General features: G+C 48.1%; 1 protein-coding gene across 5 annotated transcripts in view; it reads right to left on the bottom strand.

The window, feature by feature from the left end:
- The window catches only part of KAZN (kazrin, periplakin interacting protein), a 747760-nt gene extending 729496 nt beyond the window's left edge, over nt 1–18264 (bottom strand). For 2 of the 5 annotated variants that reach the window (XR_012654761.1, XM_075060170.1), the window contains exon 1: nt 17240–18261. Coding sequence is in view for 3 of the 5 variants with exons in the window: in XM_075060170.1 (XP_074916271.1) it covers nt 17240–17360 (121 nt within the window). In the remaining 2 variants the exon portion in view is untranslated. Of the gene's footprint in view, nt 1–17239 lie in introns of all 5 variants that reach the window. The other 3 variants (XR_012654762.1, XM_075060171.1, XM_075060172.1) reach the window with 3 other exon arrangements.
- Nucleotides 18265–23767: the final 5503 nt, after the last annotated feature.

The following is a 23767-nucleotide window of genomic DNA, read 5'->3' as shown; positions in this document are numbered from 1 at the left end:
GGGTTAGGGTTCCTATGGGTAGGGCACTTGGAGCTGGGGTTAGGGTTCCTATGGGTAGGGCACTTGGAGCTGGGGTTAGGGTTCCTATGGGTAGGGCACTTGGAGCTGGGGTTAGGGTTCCTATGGGCAGGTCACTTGGAGCTAGATTTAGGGTTTTGATGGGTAGGGCGCCCCACCCTAGGGTATGGGTCCCTATGGGTAGGTCACTTGGAGCTGGAGTTAGGGTTCCTATTGGTAGGGCTGCCCGCCCTAGGGTTAGGGTTCCTATAGGTAGGGCACTTGGAGCTAGAATTATGGTTCCTCTGGGTAGGGCACCTGGAGCTAGGGTTACGGTTCAGATGGGTAGGGCTTCCCTCCCAAGGGTTTGGGTTCCTATGGGAAGGGCATGTGGAGCTAGGGATAGGGTTCCTTTGGGTAGGGCTTCCCGCCATAGGGTTAGAGTTGCTATTGGTAGGACACCTGAAGCTAGGGTTAGGGTTCCTATGGGTAGGGCATCCAGCCCTAGGCTTAGGGTTCCTCTGGGTAGGGCATTTGCAGTTAGGGTTCCTATGGGTTGGGTTTCTTGCCCGAGGGTTAGGGTTCCTACGGGTAGGGCACTTTGAGCTAAGGTTCCTATGGGGAGGGCACGTGGAGATAAGGTTAGGTTTCCTATGGGTACAGCACATGGAGCTAGGGTGAGGGTTCCCATGGGAAGGGCACTTGAAGCTGGAGTTAGGATTCCTATGGGTAGGGCACTTGAAGCTGGGCTTAGGGTTCCTATGGGTAGGGCTGCCCACACTAGGGTTAGGGTTCCTATGGATAGGGCACATGCAGCTAGGGTTAGGGTTCCTATGGGTAGGGCGTTCCGCCATAGGGTTAGTGTTCCTATGGGCAGGTCACTTGGAGCTAGATTTTAGGGTTCCCATGGGTAGGGCTTCTCGCCCTAGGGTAAGGGTTCCTATGGGTAGGGCACTTGGAGCTGGGTTTTGGGTTCCTATGGGTAGGTCATTTGGAGCTGGGGTTAGGGTTCCTATGGGTAGGTCACTTGGAGCTGGGGTTAGGGTTTCTATGGGTAAGGCACTTGGATCTAGGTTTAGGGATCCTATGGGTAGGGCACTTGGAGCTAGAATTATGGTTCCTATGGGTAGGGCTTCCCACTCTAGGTTTAGGGATCCTATGGGTAGGGCACTTGGATCTAGGTTTAGGGCTCCTATGGGTAGGGCTTCCCGCTCTAGGTTTAGGGATCCTATGGGTAGGGCACTTGGATCTAGGTTTAGGGCTCCTATGGGTAGGGCTTCTTGCCCTAGGGTTAGGGCTTCTATGGGTAGGTGTAGTGGGGAGGATTGCCCAACTGCTTGTGAGAATGGGCTGTGGAAGGCCAGGGTGCCTGCGCAGCCCAGGAGCCAATCAGAAAAGAGCTTATGGGGAGCCAGTCAGGGCCCAGATTGAAGGGAACCAATCAGGGCCTGGCTCACCCATATATAGACTGCCCTGAGCAAGAGCAGTCAGTCTGTCTCAGGCCTTTGACAGGGGAAGGTCAGTCCTCAAGAGGGAAGACTAGCACCATGGACAGAGCAGTACTGGGCAGGCTCAGGGAGGCTAGAAGGCTCTAGTCTGTAGCTGCCAGGCTGCAGGCCCTGAAGGGAAGGGCATAACGGGTGCAAGGGGCTGTAGGGGAAGAGGCCCAGGGGAACAGACAGAGGAGGGGAAAGGAAGAGGACAGTGAGGCTGATGCCAGAGGGTCCCTGGGCTGGGATCCAGAGTAGAGGGTGGGCCTGGGTCCCCCCCTTCCTCCTTGCAGTACATCCAGCCATCGGCAGTAGGGAGCGGCCATTATAGACTACGCCTGATCCCTGACAAGAAGGATTAGACATTGGGGTGTGTGGTTGCACATGGTGGCTGGAGTGGAGGACTGCTGATCACCAACCCCCGGAAGGGGGTGCAGATGGACTAAGGGACACTGCCGGAGGGCAGTGACCTCAGAGGACGCCGCCAAGCAGGGAGCAACGCGGCTCCAGCGACAGAAGCGGCGAGGGGAGAAAAAACGGATGGGACACAACCAGGAGGGGGAGCTCCACTGGAATTGAGCTAATTCCCAGAGTCACCAGCAGGAGGCACCACGGGTGGCGAGTCCCCACCCATTTACAGTAGGGCATGAGGAGCTAGGGTTAGGGTTCTTATGGGTAGGACAGTGGGAACAAGGGTTAGGGTTCCTTTAGGGAGGCCACATGGAGTTAGGGTTAGGTTTCCTATGGGTAGGGCTTCCCACCCTAGGGTTAGGGTTCCTATGGGTAGGGCTTCCCGCACTCGGGTTAGGGTTTCTTTGAGGAGGCCACATGGAGCTAGGGTTAGGGGTTCTTATGGGTAGGGCAGTGTCAGCAAGGGTTAGGGTTCCTGTGGGTAGGGCTTCCCACCCTCGGGTTAGGGTTCCTGTGGGTAGGGCTTCCCACCCTCGGGTTAGGGTTCCTGTGGGTAGGGCACGTGGAGCTACGGTTAGGGTTTCTATGGGTAGGGCTTCCTGCCCTCAGGTGAGGGTTGTTATGGCTAGGACACCTGGAGCTAAGGTTAGGGTTCCTATGGCTAGGACACCTGGAGCTAAGGTTAGGGTTCCTACGGATAGGGCACTGGGAGTTAGGGTTCAGATGCGTAGGGCTTCCCTCCCTAGGGTTCAGGTTCCTATGGGGAGGGCACGTGGAGCTAGGGATAGGGTTCCTTTGGGTAGGGCTTCCTGCCATAGGGTTAGGATTGCTATTGGTAGGACACCGGGAGCTTGGGTTAGGGTTCCTACAGGTAGGGCATTTGGAGCTAGGGTTCGGGTTCCTATAGGTAGGGCTTCCTGCCCTAAGGTTAGCCTTCCTATGGGTAGGGCATTTGCAGTTAGGGTTCCTATGGGTTGGGTTTCCCGCCCGAGGGTTATGGTTCCTATGGGTAGGGCATTTGAAGCTAGGGATAGGGTTCCTATGTGTAGGGCACTTGGAGCTAGGGTTAGGGTTCCTATGGGTAGGGATTCCAACGCTAGGGTTAGGGTTCCCATGGATAGGGCTTCCCATCCTAGGGTTAGGGTTCCTATGGGAAGGGCTTTTGGAGTTAGCATTAGGATTCCTATATGTAGGTCACTTCGAGCTACGGTTAACGTTTCTATGGGTAGGGCTCTTGGAGCTAGGGTTAGGGTTCCTATGAGTAGAGTGTCCCACTCTAGGATAAGGGCTCCTATGGGTAGGGCATCCCATCCAAAGGTTAGGGTTCCTATGGATAGGGCTTCCTACCCTAGGGTTAGGGTTCCTATAGGTAGGGTACTTGGAGCTTGGTTAGGGTTCCTATGGGTAGGTCACTTGGAGCTGGGGATAGGGTTCCTACAGGTAGGGCACTTGGAGCTGGGGTTAGGGTTCTTATTGGGAGGGCACCTGAAGCTATGGTTAGGGTTTCTATGGATAGGGCTTCCCACCCTAGGGTTAGGGTTCCTATGGGTAGGGCATCCCGCCATAGGGTTAGTGTTCCTATGGGCAGGTCACTTGGAGCTAGATTTAGGGTTTTGATGGGTAGGGCGCCCCACTCGAGGGTAAGGGTTCCCATGGGTAGGGCTTTCCACACTAGGGTAAGGGTTCCTAAAGGTAGGGCACTTGAAGCTTGGTTAAGGTTCCTCATGGCTGGCTTTAGGAAGTACGGGGCCGACTTCAAACAGTTTCCATGGGGCCTGGGAGGGATTATTTAAAAAAAAAAAAAAAGCACATGTAAATAAACACATGGGGCTTGTATTCACCAGGCGGTGCTCTGACCCTTTGGCGGCACTTCGGCGGTGGGTCCTTCACTCGCTTCAGGTCTTCAGCAGCATTTAAGAACCCGCTGCCCAAGTGTTGCCAAAGATCCAGTAAAGCGAAGAACCCGTTGCTCAAGTGCTGTCAAGGACCCTGAGAGAGTGAAGGACCTGCTGCTGAAGACCGAAAGTGCCGCCAGGTGAGTAGAAATTAAAAAGGCACCTCTAGCCAGGGAAGGGATTCTCACTGGGCATGGGGCTCTCTTAGTGCAGGGCCTGATTCAGGGAAACTGGTGGAATAGGCCTAAAGCCAGCGCTGCTGCGTATCATTGACTCTGGATTTACCCAAGTCATCTGCAACATAAAAGGAGACACAGCATAGATTTATTACTGCAGCCTTCTAGGCTGCAATGTGCAGATGTTATAAAACAGATGTTCTTTGGGCATGGAAGAGCAGCAGAGAAAGTGTCTACAGCTGCAGCTTACTCAACTAGCTCAGCAAAGGGCAAACATGACAGTCAGTGTCCTAAAAACTTAACTGTCTGACTTGTGTCAGGGTGGGGGAGGAGGACAGGCACTTGTTGTTTGATAGCCAATGTCACATTCCCTAGGGATTTGAATGACGTGCAGTGTGTGACCCACCTTGAAGTCACATCCCCTTATGCTGGGCAGCTCAGTGGAGGGGGAAGGTGTTGCGGCATCAGAAGAAATGTGTCCAACCGAAACTGCATCTTTGCAAAGTTACCATTAACAGCTGATGTAAATTGCTGCACAGAGAGGGGGTCATTTTCATTGCACAAGAAGTATTTATCCTAAACAATCCAGCAATGATGTTGCTATGCTTGAGTGCCATCTGCTGGCGCTCTAACTATTTACAGCTCTATATAGACCTCTCTTGTAACTATTAGTGGGCCAGATCTGGGCCCCCACTGTGGTCAATTTGTGGCACAAAGCAATGGTAAAGGCAGCTGAAGTGGGTTCCTGAGGATTCCCACAGCACGAGGTGGGTAGCACTCATACAGTGGGTTCTTTTGCCAGCCCCCAGTGTGGGGGGCATGCCCAAAGAATTGCTATGTCTAGTCAGTCCTCCAGCTGCTGGTATCAGTTTGCAGCTGGATACAAAAGGCCCAGTATGCTTCTGCAGGGAGCACAGCATCCATACTATCATCTGAAATGAGAATGTGTCTTCACCATAAGCCTAGATTTCCACTCCTCACTTATACCCCCACCATCTAGATTCCCAGTTAGGAAAACATTTCTGACCCTTTCTTCCTTTTGCCACCACTCTCCTTCAAGCACAATCTGTCATCCACAGGAACACACCTAATATTTGCTCATTTGTAAAAAATTCTCTCTGCTGTAAGAGATCCCTGACCAAACGACTTTAGCTATGCATCACAACTGCCAGGTGTTTAACTGAAAGACTTCTGATCGATAACAAACCCTTCTTTTTTCAAGGCCCCATTTCACTTGCTATGCTGAATGTTACATTTATCAATATGCAGGACTTCTCATACACTTCAGTGCTGGGTTTTCTAAGTTAGTAGTTGTCTTCCAACTAAAGACAAGGCAGACCAGCATATAATGAAAATCTGTGGCCATCTAGACCCCTCATGTGGCACACCCAGTCATCTGGAATTTCCTGTTGATAATAAGAACAGAACACAGATCCTTCAGATTCAAAACACAGCTAAAGGAGAATCTCTGATAGGACTATGTGGCCTATGTCACACATGAGCCAGTTTTAACAATGTTGTACCTAGGGAGACAAAACGATCAGTAGCTTCACATTTGGTGACATTCACCCCGTGCAGAAAGGATGCTCAAGATCTATGTGCTACTTAAGTCCCACTCAAACTAAGGCTTAAATGGGGTTCCAACGGTGTAGAATCCTTGTGCAGATGAATTCCACACTTATGCACAGCTGGCTTGTCTACAGTGGAAACTGAATATAGCTGTGGGCTGCAAGTTATTATAGGAGGCATGTTTCAGAGTAGCAACCATATTAGTCTGTATCCACAAAAAGAACAGGGGTAATGTGGCACCTTAGAGACCAACAAGTGTATTTGAGCATAAGCTTTTGTGGGCTAGAGCCCACTTCTTCAGATGCATAGAATGGAACATATAGTAAGGAGATATGTACAGTGATGAGCTGCCAGAATGTTAATAACCGGTTCCCTACCAGGTCTTCAGTGGCGGGTCTTTCACTTGCTCTGGGTTTTCGGTGGCGGGTCCTTCAGTGCCACCGAAGACCCAGAGTGAGTGAGTGACCCGCTGTCAAAGTACTGTTGCTGCCTGGGGGGCGGGCAAGGGGGCAATTTGCCCCAGGCCCTGAGCCCTGCAGGAGCCCTGCAAGCCCTGGCCAAGAATCCCTTCCCTGGCTAGAGGCACTTTTTTGAATTTTTATTCACCCAGCTGTGGTCCTGGTCTTCGGTGGCACTTTGGAGGTGGGCCCTTCACTCACTCTGGGTCTTCAGCAGCACTTTGGCAGCGGGTCCTTTGGTGCTACTGAAGATGCAGAATGAGCAAAGGACCCGCTGCCACCAAAGACTCAGAGCATCGTCTGGTGAGTACAAGCGCCACAGCGGGTGGCGCCTTTATTTTATGTCCACTCCCCTGCTTTGCCCCAGGCCCCATGAATCCTCTGGGTGGCCCTGCCACTGATTTTTTTGGTACAGAACCAGTTATTAAGAGCTGCCTGGTGGATACAAGCCTGAGACCCCTCCAGGGTCCCACCCCCTATCCAACTCGCCTCGCTCCCTTGTCCCCTGACTGCCCTGACCCCCATCCACCACAAACTCCTGGAACTCCCACACCTACCCAACCCTCCCAATTCCCCGTCCCCTCAAGCCACTCCCTGCCCCTTATCCAACTCCTCCTCTCAGCCCTGGCCTGGCCCCCTTACTGTGCTGCTCAAAGTGGCAGGAGCTGCAGAGCTGCCCAGGAGCGGTCCAAAGTGCTGCAGCCAGGCTTTTTGAGAGGTGGGAAGGTGGGGGGAGGGGTTGAGGGAGCCTCCCCAGCGGGGAGCTCAAGGGCCGGACAGGATGGTCCTGTGGGTCGGAGTTTGTCCAGCCCTTTAGCAACTGGTTTGCGCAACCTGGCTCCAGCTCACCACTGGGTACAGGTCTGTCGCATCTTAGGCGCATTCAACATGAGCAATTTCAGTTTTATGCGGTCAGCAAAAACAAGAACAAAACAAAGAGGGGGAAAAATAACAATTTAAATATTGTTTCTGTAGTGTAGGCAATTCTGCCCACCATTACACTCAGTGTAATTTTGACTATACCCGATCTTCGCTTTACGTGCTGACTGTAGAACATAACCCCAGCATAAGATGAGACAGTCTTGTACATACAGAACATGAAAAGGTGGAATTAGCCATATCAACTGTAAGAGGCTAAATAAGATGAGCACTTATCGGCAGGAGAAAAAACCTTTTTGTAGTGATAATCAAGACGGCTCATTTCAGATAGTCGACGAGGTGTGAGGATACTTAACATCCTACTTAAAAAGGGTTTCACTCGACTCTTCCCCCCCACCCCATGCGTGCAGAACTCCATTAGGGGTAGTGGGCTCTAGGCCTGGAATTTGAGACGAAATAGGATACTGCTTTACTATGGTGCAGACCACTCAGTAAACCTGTATGGGACGCAAATCTGTTTCCGACCCTTCCCTGTTCCTTGTGGATGCCTTTTCTGTGGCTGCCAGACTGCAGTCTGGTCTGGCAGCAGTTAATTCACATGACTGCAAATGAGGGTGACCAGATGTCCCGATTTTATACGTACAGTCCCAATTTTGGGGTCTTTTTCTTATATAGGCTCCTATTACCCCCCATCTCCATCCCAATTTTTCACATTTGCTGTCTGGTCGCCCTGCTGAAAACTAGATTTACATCTGCATTAAAACAGAGCGCTACACGGTAATGATTTGAGATGCTCCAGCTGTGCAGTCATATTCCCACTCGTTTTAGGGCCATTGTCTTAGAATGCTACAATAATTTTAAACTAGGATTGCCCCATTCTCATCGCTTACCATGTGGCTCCTGCATTCTCCGGTCCACTAATGAGGTCAGCCTCATCCACCTCCTTACCAGCTCATAACCCAAATTTTTCCCACCTTCTTCCATGCTGCTCCTCACACACAAACCATCCTCCCTGAACTGATTTGGAAAGCTACTCTCCTACCCTGTTTACGGCCCACCTCTGATGCCATGCTGGGGCTGCTAGGCATGGCGATGATGTATATATTAAATGTCTCTTGCCTCTTGAAGAGATCCATTTCAGGAAAGCCAGGAGAACAGACTTCTCTTTTATCTCATTGCAGGTCATCTCACTCAGCTAGTGCTAGATTTTCAAAAGGGCTCCACCTGCTGGCTGCACACTGAGTGCTGAGCTACTTCAAGAAATCTGTCCTTTATTGACAGGTGTAGATCAATTGTACCCACCTCAGAGGTGAGCAATGCAGCTTGGATGCAAACTCATTACATCATTGCCTTCCCCTCTTTCTATTTCAGAGATACTCCAAGCACCATAATGCAGCTCTCAATAAACAACACTGATGAATGCCATTAGTCTTCACCTCTTTGGAAGAAAGTGACATTTATCCAACGGCCCCACACCAACCTTGAGTTAAAGGTGTGGAAAGTCACCGCACAATGGATAATTAAACCCAGCAAGAACACAAAAGAGATTAAAAAAATAAAATAAAACAAAACAGAGGAAGGATATTGTCAGTAAAGCATCATTATCTCCTTAGCACTGTTCTGAAATCTCACCACTGTCTCCAAAAATTGGTCATTTTCAGCCTAGTCAACAATATCACCACTGCCAGCCTTCTGCCACTCTCTCTCCAAAGATGCCAAGGACTTAATGGGCCATGGAGCCAGGACTACCTTCTCAGCCTTAGAGATGACCACTTCAGAGCAGCCAGTATCAAGCGGAGTGCTCCAGGGGTCAGTCCTGGGGCCACTTTTGTTCAACATCTTTATTAATGAGCTGGATGATGGGATTAATTGCACCCTCAGCAAGTTTGCAGATGACACTAAACTGGAGCGGTTAATAGCTGGGGTAGATATTGGGTGGATAGGTCCAGAGGACTAGGACAAATTAGAATTGGGCCAACAGAAATCTGATCAGGTCAACAGAACAAGTGCGAGTTTGCACTTAGGATAGGAAGAATCCAGCACGCTACAGGTGGGACCAACGCTACAGCAGCAGTTCTGCAGAAAGACCTGGGATTACAGTGATGAGAAGCTGGTATATGAGTCAGCATGTTGCCATTGTTGCAGACAGCCAACAGCATTTGGTATTAGTAGGATATAGCAGCTTTCCGGAGAAGTGATTATCCCCTCCTATCAGCACTGGTGAGGCCACACCTGTGTATTGGTCGTTGGTCCCACACTCAGAAGAGATTGGACAAATTGGCAGAGAGTCCAGCACGAGGGCACCAAATATTAAGGGCTGAGAGCACATGATTATAAGGAGAGAAGCTGGGAGTGGGGTTATTTAGTCTCACGAACGCAGAGTAAGGTGGGAGATTGCCGCAGGCCTTCATTACCTGAGGAGGTTCCAGACGGAGTGAGCTAGATGTTCTCGTGGTGCGATGACGTAAACGGAGCAATGGTCTCAAGTTGCAGTGGGGGAGGTCTAGGTTGGATATTGGGAAACACTATTTCACTAGGAGGGTGGTGAAGCACTGGAATTGGTTACCTAGAGAATTAGTGGAATCTCCTCCCTTAGAGGTTTTTAAGGTCCAGCTTGACAAAGCCCTGGCTGGGATGATCTGGTTCGTGTTGGTCCTGCTTTGAGCAGGGGATTGGACTAGATGACCTCCTGAGGTCTGTTCCAATGCTAGGATTCTGAGGTGTGTGAATAGGACAGCATACCAGAAATTTGTACTGCTGTACCCAAGCTGTGCTTGTTCTCTGGATAAGAAAGGATCAGCTGAGCTGTATGTTCAGTATCTTTCACAACCTCTAAATTCACATGATTTTTCACATATTTAGTCATCCGCTGTAACAAATCAAGACGCTTCCTTGATATTTGGTACTACAGAACTCTACTGCCTTCTGTAACAGTAACGAGCCCATACAGAAGAGAACTGTTGCCTGCTGCACACTCAAAAGCTGAATTACTGCATTACAGAACCATCAACACAGGGAACAGTAAACCTTTCCTACAAGGGACAATTCAATTTCTAGTTCCCTGCTAAGTTTTCTGCTTACTGCTGAAAACATTTTTGCCACAGGCATTCCTCTGATGCAGAGAGGAAAGAGAAGATCTCTCTCTCCTCCTCCCACCCCCAACTTTAAAAGAATTTGCATCCTCCGTGAATTCAGCCTAAGGATTTTGTGGGTATATAAAAGCCCAAAATATATTTAGCTTCACTGTGTCCATTCTGCTCTTGCTGGGCTGAGTGATTTGTGCTCATTCTAAGTGATTTTGTTTGGACTGGTACTTGCAAGCAGACAGGGAGGAGGAAAGCAATACATGCCTGGGAGGTGAACTGCACGGCCCTGTACTGCATTAACTCTGCTTCTGGAAAGGAGGGAATGGCTCCGTAGAGGACTGCAACTCGGAAGAATGAAGAACCGGATGCTTCTTATCATGCTTAGAGCAGCCAGGAAAGTGGGGAGGATGTGCCCCTAGATGCTCAGCTCCTGGAGTCTCCAGTCCACCGTGTTTACTTCTTCATGACTGGAATTGGTGGGTTAAGCACTTAAGAACCTTTGTGAATTTGGGCCTGAACTCCTACTGATTTCAATAGATGCCAAAATACCTTTAAAAGTCTGGCCCTAATGTTCAAGCCAGAGCCCAGTGAAGTCCATGAAAATATTCCCATGGATTTTGCATCAGGCCCTTTGTCCCCTTGCTTGCAGCTGTGGACCAGCCATTAGAGTGAGATGCATGACACACACACACTGAGCACAAGTCTATATGATGGATGAACAAGATGCAGAAGCTTCCCATAAGCATCCAAAAGCATAGTGGCTTCTTGAAACTACCTGACCCTCCTTGTTCATTCAAGTCACGTGGAGATTTGTGTTACTCATTCTCTAACTGATGAAGGAAAATTAGTTGGCAAAATTAAAAATATTGCAGGATAACAAAGCTGTGAGTCAAAGATGAATTAAGGAAAATGACAAATAACCTAATGCAGGATGTATTTATGGAACGGTGAGTCATGGAGTAATATACAGCAACCCAATCTTGGGAAGTGTACTGTAGAGAATGACAAATGACTTGGAATTAATTATGCAAGAAACAGTGGCTGCTCTTCTGGAGCCCAATTCTGCAAGGTGCTGAAATCCCCCAGCACCAACTGAGACCGAGGGGAGGCGAGAGCATCCAGAAGAAAAGGAGTTCAAGCCTTGTTCTGGAGCACTCCACTCCCCAAATGCATTGCAAATATTACTGTAGTGGCGGCTCAGAGGAGGAGAGAAAATAATTTTTAAAAATGGCTCTAACTGCTTAAGGGGAGGTAGTTTGATTTAGGGGATGGAGTACTAAACTGGGACTCTTGAGAGCTGGGTTCTGTTCCTGGTTTGCTGGGTGAGCTTGAGCAAGTCCATGCCTCAGTTTACCCACCTGTAAAATGGGGATAGTAACACTGACCTCCCTCAGGATCAACAGATGAAAAGCATGGGGTAAGAGCGAGTGATGGGCAAGCGTCAAATAGGTTTATCCACCCCTATTTGGCCTAGAGAATGGGACAGGCTCTCTCGCAGGATTTTTCGTGTCGCTCACTGTATCCAACTGGCTGCTTGCTATCATGCTCCGACTGGAATATCTGAGTTCAGGATGATCTACCCCCAAATGTAGTTTATTGAGTCGACTCTGTCATCGTTTTCCACCCTTCTCTTGAACTGCTCTGCCTCTTTTGCCTTTAGGTTCTGTCCCTTGTTGGCGGTTACTACACTGCCCACTGCAGTATCAGCCAGTAGATATAGCAAACAGTTGCGTTTACCCTCAACCCAGATGATTAACGTTGATCAGACCTCACAGTGCTGAGCATGGCAAAGGGTTGGGAGGAGAATGGGCAGTTCAGGCATGGATGGGAGAGGACTGGAGAATGCAGAAGACAGGAGAAGGAAGTACAGGGCATGAGTGTGGGAAACACCAACATCATAATGCTGGCCCTGCTTATTCCCTATGGATTCCCTGCAACAAGTCAGAATTAAGGCCTACTTTTGAAATGATGCCTTATCTGACCAACTCTCCATTAGACACAAACATCTCTGAATACATGCTACAATGATAACTTATTACTTTGGGAAGCTGGAGCTTTTTCAGAACCAGGGACTTAAACTAGCTATGTTATAAAAGCGCCTCAACAATCAAAGTTTCTATCTTCAAGTTTTGTGGCCCCCAGAAGTCCTGTGCAAACCTTCCACCAGGAGCAATCTTGACTTGCAATGGGAGCTCTACCCACAAAGGGCTGGTTTTCTGTGTGGGAACTGGTGGGCCTGCTATCCTTAAAGAAATTTAAGGGAAAATTTGCCCACCTGATCCCAAGCCCACTGAAATCAGTGGAAGGGCTCCCATTGCCTTCAATGGGTCTTGGAGGGTACTGGCGGGATCTCTAAAAACCAGAACCCTCTATATTTAAACTCAGCTCAAGCATTCTAAGTCTGCTGCTTTCCATGTGACAAAGGGCAAGCCATAGACAATCTTGCCACTTGTAGACAACTTGAAAGGGGCTAATGGGAGGTGCACTGCCAAGTCTGTGATTTAGATAGTTTGGTATTTCTGCAGGTGCACTTTTTGACATTTCAGATTAGGTCTGGACCTTTCATCATTTCAGCATATCCTATTGCTATGAAAAAAAAATCAAAAAATCGTTAACCACAGTGATGTGATATAGGAGGTCTACATGTTTTGGTGTTTAAATTTAGGCTCCCAGGGTCGGACTCTACATCCCTATACTCTCAGTGAAGTCCATGGTGCATATATATAACTGAAGGCAGAATTTGGCCCTGAAGTTTCTAGGTGCAACCATATCCAAGTGTATTGCATATACTAATGAATTTGTCCTCACAACACTCCGGGAGCAGGAGCAGCGCTATTATCCTCATCTTACGAGGGGGAGCTGAGGTATAGAAAGGCTAAGTGACTTGACCAAGGTCATGCAGGAAGTCTGTGGCAGGGCTTTGTGAGTTTTGCAGAGGGGTGGTAAACAAAGACATACCCATTAGTTAATAGTCCTAGGTCAAAATTCTGCCCCCAGCTATGCCTGTGCATCCCCAATAGCAACTGCTGGAACCCACTTGAAGTCAGGAGGGTATATAGATTAATACAGCATTCGCCCCCTACCTTACCCTTCCCACCCCGAGTTCTGTGGCTAAATCTTTACAATTGCTCCTAGTTGTTCAAAGGTTCCCTTGGACATCCATTTTCCACATGCAGTTGTGTTTTGCAGCGGTGAGATGGCCTAGATTACGTCCAAAAGGGCCTAGACCAGAAAGTTTCATAACTGGAGTGGAGTCTTCCCACACTTCTGGACTGTTGGGAAGAAATTTTGTCCTGACCCCTCTCTAGTGGTTAAAGACACAATATACACGGTCATATCCTTATCCAGCTGCCCAGCCAGCAACAAGAAGTACCAGTATCATTTACCAGATTTCTCCCTCAGGTTTAGGTTAAAGTGCTATAAATGACAAACTGGGTCTTTCCTTTTGTAGCAGGACATCTGAATCTCAGTTGGCTTCAACTCCTTATCCGAGATTTGCAGGAAGGAATTTTAATGTTAGCGTATCAGTAGGGCTACTGGGTATTTTAACTACTTGCCTGTACTGGATGGAATCAAAACTGCTCCTCTGTCCCATAGGCCTCAAGAATGAGCAGAGATTCTCTTAGCTCCTGTGATAGACACCTGTGGTTGTAGAACAGGAGAATCTATCATTGCTGTCTGCAAAGTTCTGAGTGGCCAAGATACATAATAGAGGTACAGGCATGCAAATCCAGGTAGTATTTGCCGGTTGGTTACAATGTTTTCTCTGGTTTCCTCCACATGCTGACCAGAGGCCCCATTCTAAGCAGCCAATGGAGCAGACAGCTGCTACTACTGAGTTATTACATGCACAGCCAAAATCCACATTTGTTTTCGTGTGGTTGGCTAAAGAACATTGCCAGTGTTCATTATTACATTGCTATTTATCTTCTCAGGGTTAGAGTGGTGAGAGTAATGGCTTTTTCAGTTCATTGGTAACTTTAAAAAAGTTTTACAACATTCCATTTTGGGTCAAATTAAACATTTCGTTCTACCAAAATCAAAGCCTTTCATTTTAATTTTAATCTTAAAACTTTTTGAAATTTTTTTCAAATAAGATTCAAGGATATTTTGAAACTAAAAGTAGTTTTAATCTGAAAAATCAATGTTTCCATTTTTTTTCAGAAATTTTGTTTCTTCCCTCCCCCGCAAAACGAACAATTCAGTAAAACTGACCAATTCTTGAAATATTTCAATGTCATTCAATCTGTATTTTTCATGGACACACAAAAAAATTGGCCACAAACTTTCACTCAGCTCTACTCAGGGCCATATTCTGTCCTCAGTTACATCTAGGCAACATTATGGAAGACAGCCATTTAAAGGAAAGATGAGTTTATGGTTGAGGTACTGAACTTGATTTCAAGAGCTACCAAACATTGACTCTTCCACAAACTTTCTGTGTGACCCTGGGCAAGTTTCTTCATCTCTGTGTGTCTCAATTGCCCCTTTTAGAAGTTAAGCTACTATTACTTGCTTTCTCCTATCCTCTGACTGTCTTGCGATTCGGAACACAAGACTTCAGGGCAGGGACTGTTTTTAAGTGTGTTTATATACAGCACGTGGCCCAGTGGGGCTATGATCTTGGTATCATTGATAATATGATCTGAAATATGCACGGGAGAAAAGTAAAGCTGCCTGGATTATTCCCTGATATTTGTTTTGAGAGCCCAACACAGTCACAAGCTAGAAAATGAAGCTCACCATATGTCTTAACTTTATCTAGGTAATTTCCACAGATTTCAGCGGAAATCATGCAGGAATAATGCAGTGTAATTCTTTCAGAATTCACCCTCTAAACAGTAACAATATCGTCTAAACATAACTTGTAATAGGATCTGGGGGGACATATTCAAGTTATCTTCTAGGGAAGACAACTAGGTGTTTATGTCCTAGCTTCACTCCTAGAAATTCACCAGAAAATAAGTTCTATTCCGTAGTCATAACCAGTAATGTGAAAGTGCCAATGGGTCTTGGCAACATGGACACTAAATCAGGTAGACATAATATGTGATTAAGAAAATTAATTGTAAAGTCATCATTAATATTTGCAACTACCAGTCCTCTCTCTCCACCCCGTGTGAAGAGTGCTTCCTTTAACCTAGAACTGGAGAAGAAATTAAGACTCATGAATTTCACTATGGTCCTTGTATAGCAGGCCACTTTATTAACCCAGGAGGCGTTCAGATACAATGGCGGTGGACGCTGCTACAAAACATTAAGATAGTTAAAGGCAGTGAGCCTAGTCTTTCATGGCCTTGCACTTTGTGTAGCTGTTTGCACTTCTGCAGAGTGAGTGTGAAGAACAATCAGAGAGAGAACTCTGATTTAGCTATGTTTTACATAGCTGTATGTGACTCCACAAGGGCATCCAAGAATCCGACCCACCCTAGGGGATTTGCAACTCAGTAAAACTCTTTGGAGCAAGGACCTTCTTTTTGTGCTGTGTTTGTACAGCACCTAGCAGAATGAGGTGCTGGTCCGTGACCAGGACTCCAGGGCACTACTGTAATAATTAATAGTCACCTGGTCCTTTATAGAACAGAACACCTTCAACAAAGGTCCACCCACCAGAGATGCATCATGCTACAATAGTCACTCCCCATCATGGTACAAATCCGTGTTCCCTGGCCAGCAAGTCACCAGTTAGAAACAACTACTTTCCTACAAAAGTTACATGAAGCAAAAAGATGCAGCAATGGAATTATCACTCATGCCCTTGCTTGACTAATTATTTCAGCATCATTTGTCTTCATGACTCTAAGTAACTTGAGTTACTATGAATACCATTTACTGTTCAAAACACAGTGGCAACCTCTCTTGGACCAAGTATCAGAGGGGTAGCCGTGTTAGTCTGGATCTGTGAAAGCAGCAGAGAATTCCGGTGGCACCTTATAGATACTAATCAGAGGGTTGGAGCGTGCAGCTGTCGTGGGTAATACGCGGGACGCCGGAGTCTCGGTTATTGGTCTAGATTCGGAAGGGTCGTAGCTACGCGATCAGTCTGCCAGATCAGCTGTTGAGTTCCGATTGGCTGGAGTTCTGTTTTAGGTAGGTACGGGATCGTGGTGGTCGCTGGGTACGGCTCGGAGTGAGGTGGGTTAGTGTACGAGGTGATGGTGGTATGCGAATCGGCGTGTGAAGACTGTGTGCCGACACCCAACGAGGTGGCCCGCTCCCGCACCCCTCACAGAACATTAACACACAAACTTATGCCATCCACTCTGGTTCACCGCTGGGCCATCTAACGCTCGTACACGCACAGCCCCGGCCTGTGCCACGCTGCCGGTGATTCGACTCGTCAGAACCAGGTAGTGGAAATTTCCCGGGGCAGTATATATATTGTCTAGCAGCAAGGCTAGAGATAAACGAGTTAGTTCAGTCAGGGAGGGTGAAGGCCCTGCTAGCAGTAGAGGTGTGAAAACCAAGGGAGGAGAAACTGTGTTCTGTAATTGGCAAGCCATTCACAGTCTTTGTTTAGTCCAGAGCTGATGGTGTCAAATTTGCAAATGAACTGAAGCTCAGCAGTTTCTCTTGCAGTCTGGTCGCTGAGTTTTTTGTTGAGAGACTTCAACCCTCCCTGGTACACTATATGCAGACCTTAAGGTGCTATCCTGCAGCAAAAAAATTTCAGGACCAGACTGCAAAGAGAAACTGCTGAGCTTCAGTTCGTTTGCAAATTTGACACCATCAGCTCTGGATCTAAACAAGAGACTGTGAATTGGCTTGCGCAATTACGAACCAGTTTCTCCTCCTTGGTTTTCAACACCTCTACTGTCTAGAACAGGGCCTCACCCTCCCTGACTGAACTAAACCGTTATCTCTAGCTTGTTGCTAGCATATATATACCTGCCCCTGGAAATTTCCACTACCTGCGCTGACGAAGTGGGTATTCACCCACGAAAGCTAACGCTCCAAAACCTCTGTTAGTCATAAGAGTCCGACAAAGGTATTCTCTCGCTCTTTCTCTGTGACCATCCAGCTCAAGAGTGCCTGATTTCAAAGCATGTTAATCCAAACAGCATAATGTCCATCCTACGCCATGGTTTCAAATTCGTAAGTATTTGGATTTAGGAATCTTAAGGTGGGATTTTCAAAAGAAGCTAAGGAATTGGGTGCTTAAATCCCTTAGACTCCTTTGAACAATCCCAGACTTTGATAAGTCCTGGATCTGGGGGAGAAGATAATTTGACAATTAGTGGGCAACAAGTTAGGAAATTAAATATATACTCCTCTTACCTGCTTCCATAAGTTGACATTGCTGGCCAAAGACCTGTGAGAAAGTAACAGGGCCTGCAGCAGAGTTGGAGGTCACTGGTAAAGCATCCATGGCTCTCTCAGGGTCTTTTGTATTAGTCATGTGACACAATCCAGAACCTCTGAAGAAGTTTCCTGTTCCTCCACGGTCCCAGATCGAGAACCTGGATGGATCGGAGAAGATGACCACCACCTGGCTAGGTAACTTGTTCTCAGTGCCCAAGGTTCTTCCCCTACTTTTTCAAAGAAAGGAACACCACCACTTGCTGTTTTCACTCAGGTGTCATTTCTATTTGGAATGAGGCTAACCTTCTCTCTTCAGGAGTTGCTGTACCTGTTTAACCAGTTCCAAGGGCCTCAGACATAAAAAGATAGGTATTGATTAACTCCCCCCTTCTTGGGGTGACTGCGATAGTTGTAGGAAACGTGCAAGTTTCTCCTCAGAGCAGTCATGTATTCATTCGACTTCAGTGTCTAATTGTGTGATTAGCTTGTCCGTGAGCTTTGGCACAATTCCACGTGAGGACCTTGAAGAGAGTTTTCCCAATGGTTTAGTAACTGGGCTTGCTAGGGGTATTAAGCCTTAATCATTTCAGTCTGCTAGGTGGACACGCAAAGATACTTGTGTCGACTCCTGGCTGCAAGATCCAGTGATGTTTGTTACCAGGAAGATCTGTCAGTCTGTCCAGCTTTTATATCTGGACTTCACAGTCAGCAGGTGATCACAGAATGAAATAGTCTTTTCAGCTGATCAAGTCAGTGCCAGAACAGTGCTTCAGGGAACCTTCCACCTGCAGCAGTCTACGGAAGATGGTCTCCTTCCTCTCCAGGTGGTCTGACTGAATTTCTCTGTCTCCTTTCCTGAATCCAGCAGCAGTCTGCAGCAGGCAGCCTCTGCTGTCACAGATCGTATTGGCTCTTGGCGTTAGTCCCTGGTTAATTCCTTCACTACAGATCTGCCTCTCTCTTTTCCCCAGCCAAACAGGCAAGTGGGAGGAGATTGGAGCCAGCGTTAAATAACATTTCCTCTGACCTGCTGCAGTGTCCCCCCCCCCGTTCTGTGATGCAAAGGCTGTTCCTCGGAGTCATCCTGGAAGCACAGGGAAATGCTAACTCAGCCAGGCAGGAGAAAGTTGGTTGCTTTAACCCTCTCGTGCCCGTCTGCAATTGTCAGGGATCCAAGAAGCCCAAGAGAAAGGGGGAAGGATGGTGAGGGATGAGTTGTGTACACACATATCTTAAACTCCAGCCGTTGTGTCACAGTCAGGATGGTAGCAGCTGCTGACTCAATTATTTCAATGTAAAGTAGCAAGGAAGACCATTTCCATGGAAAAGGGACCAAGCGTTAACTCCCAGCAGCATCTGCGACAGCGGATTCATCTTTATTTTAAAAATCCCATCTGGCGACGCAAAGGATGCTAACTTTAGAGAGCGCTGCATGATTTTATCCTTAGTGAGTCACAGGCGCAGTCTTTGGGAATGCTGCTGGGAAGAAGAACCGACAAATCAGGATGCAAACAAACACTGCAGCCTAAGCAGGACTATGAAACTGTAACACATAGCATGATGGGCCAGGGTGGGCAGTGCACCTAAGCGTGCAAAAGGGCCTTAAAGTTGACGTATGGCTGGTTCCCATGTGCTGTACGAGAAGAGCACAAGGGTTGGCTAACTTGTCTATCTAAGGCACTAAAATGGCCCCCACTATTGTATACGAGCACCACAGTCTTTAATACATTTATCCTCACAACATGCCCGTGAGGGTGGGAAGTATTTATGCCCATTTTACAGATTGGAACATAGGCACAGAAAGTAAGTGCCTTGCTTACTGTCACACCGGAAATCTGTGTCAAAGCAAAGGAATTTAACCCAGTTTTCCCAAGTCACTGCCCAATGCTACAGGGTTGCCAGGTGCTCCGTTTTTACATCTGACCAGACACCAAAAGTCCAGTTACCGCAGGATAGGGGAGGCACTGGGTCATCAACCCACACCAGCCCCTGCTAAGCTGGGGGCTGCCTCCTACCTACAGGTAGGCTCCTTATCAGGCTGCAGTAGCTCCCATATCAGCCTTGAAACAGAGCCCGGCTCAGGGGGAGCGTGGGGGGAGAGACATAGGTGCTGGAACTCAGGGTGCTGCCACACACCCCTGGCTTGAAGTGGTTTCCATCTTATACAGGCTTTATAGTTCGGTTCAATGGCTCTCAGCTCCCACACTGTACAAATTATTCTAGCACCTTGGTGGGGATGGGGGTGGGGTGGGGAGAAAGATGGAGAGGCTCCAGTGAGCGATGGGGGCAGGGCTGTGGGGTGAAGAGGTGGGGCAAGGTCTCAGAGGTTTGTTTACCAGCAATTAGAACGGTGGCAATCCTGTGCTCCAAGGAGAGGGGAGGCAGACATCTGGCACCCCCGTGATGGAAATATTGTAAACTCACAGGCTCAGGGAGTGGGGAACGTGGAAGTGAGAGTGGGAACCAGAGGGACTGGAATAGTCACTGCAGGATCAGGACAGGGAGCAGGACCCGGAGGGGTTGGAGTGGGCCTGGAAGCAGGTAGAACCCCTCGGAACCTTCCTTCGCAGCCTGGAGACAGTGGCCTCTTTCACCCTGCCCCCCCGCAGAGGCTCAGTACCTCCCCTCACTCCTGCCACCTTGTCCCAGCACATCCTCCCTGAGACAGCCACAAGCAGCTAAACCAGAGGTGGGCAAACTATGGCCCGTGGGCACCTCCGCCCCACTGGACTGTGCTGCCCGGCCCTTGAGCTCCTGGCAGGGGAGGCTCCCCCAGCCCCTCCCCTGCTGTCCCGCTTCCCCTGCAACATCATCTCGGAGAGCCAGCAGCACCTTGGGCAGTGGGGCTGCGAGCTCCTGTTGGGCAGTGTGGCTGCACGAGCCGCCTGCCTGCCCCGGTGCGCTAGACTGCACGGCAGCATGGCTGGCTCCAGCCGGGTGGTGCGGCTGCCAGTCCTGGTGCTCTGAGCAACATGGTAAGGGGGCGGGGAGCAGGGGGGTTGGATAAGAGGCAAGCAGTCCCAGAGGAGAGTCAGGGGGCTGTCGGATAGGCATGGGAGTCCCAGGGAGCCTGTCAGAGGCAGGGGGTGGATAGGGGGTGGGGCAGTCAGGGGACGGGGGGATTGGATAGGGTTTGGGGTCCCGGGAGGGCAGTCAGGGGACAAGGAGCAATTAGAACGGTGTAAGGGGGTTGGATGGGTTGGAGATTCTAGCGGGGGAAGTCAGGCAGCAGATAGTGGGCATGGGCCAGGCTGTTTGGGGAGACCTTGGGTGGGCCACTTGACTGTTCTGTGCCTCAGTTTCCGCTTCTGCAAAATGGGAATCAAAATGCTCAACGGCTCAAAATACAACCACAAAAATTTATTTTTCCCCTCAGCCCCCTCCTTTTTTTTTTTTTAAGTATTGGGTGAAATTTTCATATGTGAACAATTTCAGATTTTTAATGTAGAAAAATACACAAGAAAATTTTGTGGGGGTTTTGCCTTCCCCTTATCTCTTAAAAAGGTGTAATTCGCCCTAATGGCTCCAAAGTCAACGAAAAGCAAGACAAAAGAGTTTAAGAGGCATTTATGGTGCATGTATTAAGAGCTGGGTGGGAGGTGGGGTGAATCTGGAAGAGATTCCTCTCAGGACAAGAAGGGAGTATGTTAAGTTGAAATTGTAGGATATGAGAAATTGTTAGAGGTGGTGTTAACCCAGTTTGTATGATGGGGTATGTTGTTGGATAAAGATAAAAGAACATGTGCTGCAGCAGGCTGGGATGCTGGATGGAAGCTGCACCCAGACTGTTGGTTTGGAACCTTGGAGGCTTGGAATTTGAAGGGTCATTGCTTGGCTTCTGGCTGGGGTAGGGAGTATGGGGAGCAGGATCCTAGAGAGGTTCTGGAAGCTAGATGATGACCAAGAAGGGAAACTCTACCAGGCTTTCCCTCTGGACCTAGAAGGGTTACTGAATGCTATTTAACCAGCATAAACATAACAATAAAAATATTGAGGTTTTTCAAACCCAGAAGTCAGAAGGTGTCTTCATGGGTGGGTTTTGAAGAGAAATGTGCGGGGTCCATCAAAGAGTTAGACAAAGCTGCCCAAATTGCCCACTATTCACAGACAAGTATCCTGAAAGGGGTAAGGAGGCTGTGGGATCTGGGCTTGCATCCTGCATTGTGAATCTGGGTTTACAGTTGCTGGACCTGGGTGTCTCTCAGCTATGCTAACACGGTGATACTGTGCTACACAGACCTTTTGATGCAAGCGTGCAGCTTGACCTGCGTCCACGCTGCAAAACAACAGGGCTTAGACCAGAGTCACAGTGGGGTTCTGCCTCTGACCCACCCCCGTAACAAGATCCTAGGACCTGGATCCTGAGTTCTTGCTGACCCAAGTCAGACTGATTTATGTGCATACAGAAAGTGGGCTGAGTCAGAGTCCAGCTTATACTGCAGGGCAGACACACCCTTACAGGTGTAAGAGGACTGTACTGGCACCCACAGACACCAGTGTGGAACAAGGTGCAGGCCCAGAAAGGGGCAGATCATGACAGAAGTGTTCAGATACATGGGCTAACAGCTCGTTGTTGTTTCGATTTCTGGTGTGTGCCCTGGGGTAGCAGAAGTGGGGAAGACAGCAGTCCTGCCACCATATTCCATTGTCTAAGGAGCAGAGCTTAATGTTCATGTGTGGTGTACTGTGTGTATATACACACCATCACGCTCCTTGCAAGCTGGGGGGCTGTGCTTCATTTAACATCATTGTTCGCAGCTTACAGTAATCAGATATAGTCAGTACATGGCTCTGAAACACATCAAAAAACACAATGAGATCTCTACTGCACGTTGATGGAAGGCAGGGGACATTCACTGCATCAACTTCCTCCTTGCCCAGATAGGCACCAGGGACATGCTGAAAGCACTGTGGCAGGGTCTGGAGGTACAGCATCTTTATTCAGAACAGCAGTGTGGCACATGACTAGAAAGAGTTAAACATCCTGCAGGATAAATGACTCAAATTCAACCTTTAAAAACATATGCATAGATAATGTTTGTGTGTATTTACATGTATATTGGTAGTGGTCAACAATGTAATCAAACAATCCCTGTCTATGCTGTATTCTGTTAATTCAGATATCAAAAGAACATCTTAACATTTAAATCAACTGTAAACACAGGATATTGCTGTATTCATCCCTCTTTGACATGTATAGCAAATCATCTGTGAATGGTGGGAAAATCTGTGTGAATAATTACTGGCAATGCTTAGGAAATGAGTGTCTACTGTTCCCCAAAGGAACCTGAAACTGTATAAAAAAATGGCTTGGACCCTGAGCTTGTCATCTGAAACCTGCTTGAGGTTTCATGCAGGGAAGCCTAAGCCACAAAGACTGAGATCCCAGTCCTGAGTGGACCGCCCTGAATACTAACATTGAACTATAAACCTACGGACTGTTTCTTAAAGAATACTTTGCAACTACAAAGCTCCCATCTCTGCTATGAATCTGAATCTCAAGATTGACTCATGTCTACATGTATTGTGACAAAGTTCCTCCTCTACCTTGGTGGGTCCTGCGCTTATTGGCAGATTTGCTCACCTCAGTGATATTCCCCACAGTCTGGATGAACTCCTCCTTGTGTTCTGATCAGGAGTTGGGAGTTGGGGGAACCCAGGCCAGCCCTGTACTCTGGGTTCCAGCGCAGGGTCCCTGTGGATTGCAGCTGTCTATAGTATCTCCTGTAACAGCTGCGAGACAGCTGATAACTCCCTGGGCTACTTCCCATGGCCTCCTCAAACACCTTCTTTATCCTCACCAAGACCTTCCTCATTCGGTGTCTGATAACACATGATACTTCTTAGTTCTCACACACAGCCTCTCACTCTCAGCCTCCTTTGCTCTTTTGCTCCAGCTCCTCTCACACACTTCCCTCCTGGCTCCTTCCCTGACTGCATGGAGCTCCTTTTAAACCCAGGGCCCTTGATTGGCTGCAGGTGTTCTAATCAGCCTGTCTGCCTTAATTGGTTCTAGCAGGTTCCTGATTATTCTAGTGCAGCCCCTGCTCTGGTCACTCAGGGAACAGAAAACTACTCATCCAGTGCCCAGTATATTTGCCCTCTGCCAGACTCCTGTACCCCACTGGTTTGGGTCTGTCACAGTACACTGATCTTTTAACCCTACTCTTCTTTTTTTTAATAATTTTTAGTTTAGTTAATAAGAATTGGCTGTAAGCATATACTTGGGTAAGATCTGGAATATTCATTAACCTGCGAGGTAATGTATCTGAGCCTTTGGGTTAGTAGAACCTTTTTTATATGATGAATAAGATGGTCAGAAAGCATCATCATATTTGACCTGGGTATCTGGGGGAGGCCTGAGGCTGGGTTACTTTAAGGCAACTGTGTTGTTGGCTTCTGGATAACTAGTAAGGTGTTATAGAAGCTGTTTTGGTGCTGGCTTGGTAAATCCAAGTATTGGAATATCCACCAGCTTTGGGGATTGATTACCCCATTCTTTGC

Source organism: Chelonoidis abingdonii, chromosome 23, assembly GCF_003597395.2.
Source record: "Chelonoidis abingdonii isolate Lonesome George chromosome 23, CheloAbing_2.0, whole genome shotgun sequence".
Taxonomy (NCBI): domain Eukaryota; kingdom Metazoa; phylum Chordata; order Testudines; family Testudinidae; genus Chelonoidis; species Chelonoidis abingdonii.
Note: the sequence above shows the minus strand (reverse complement) of the source record. Positions and strands in the feature narration are given on the sequence as shown.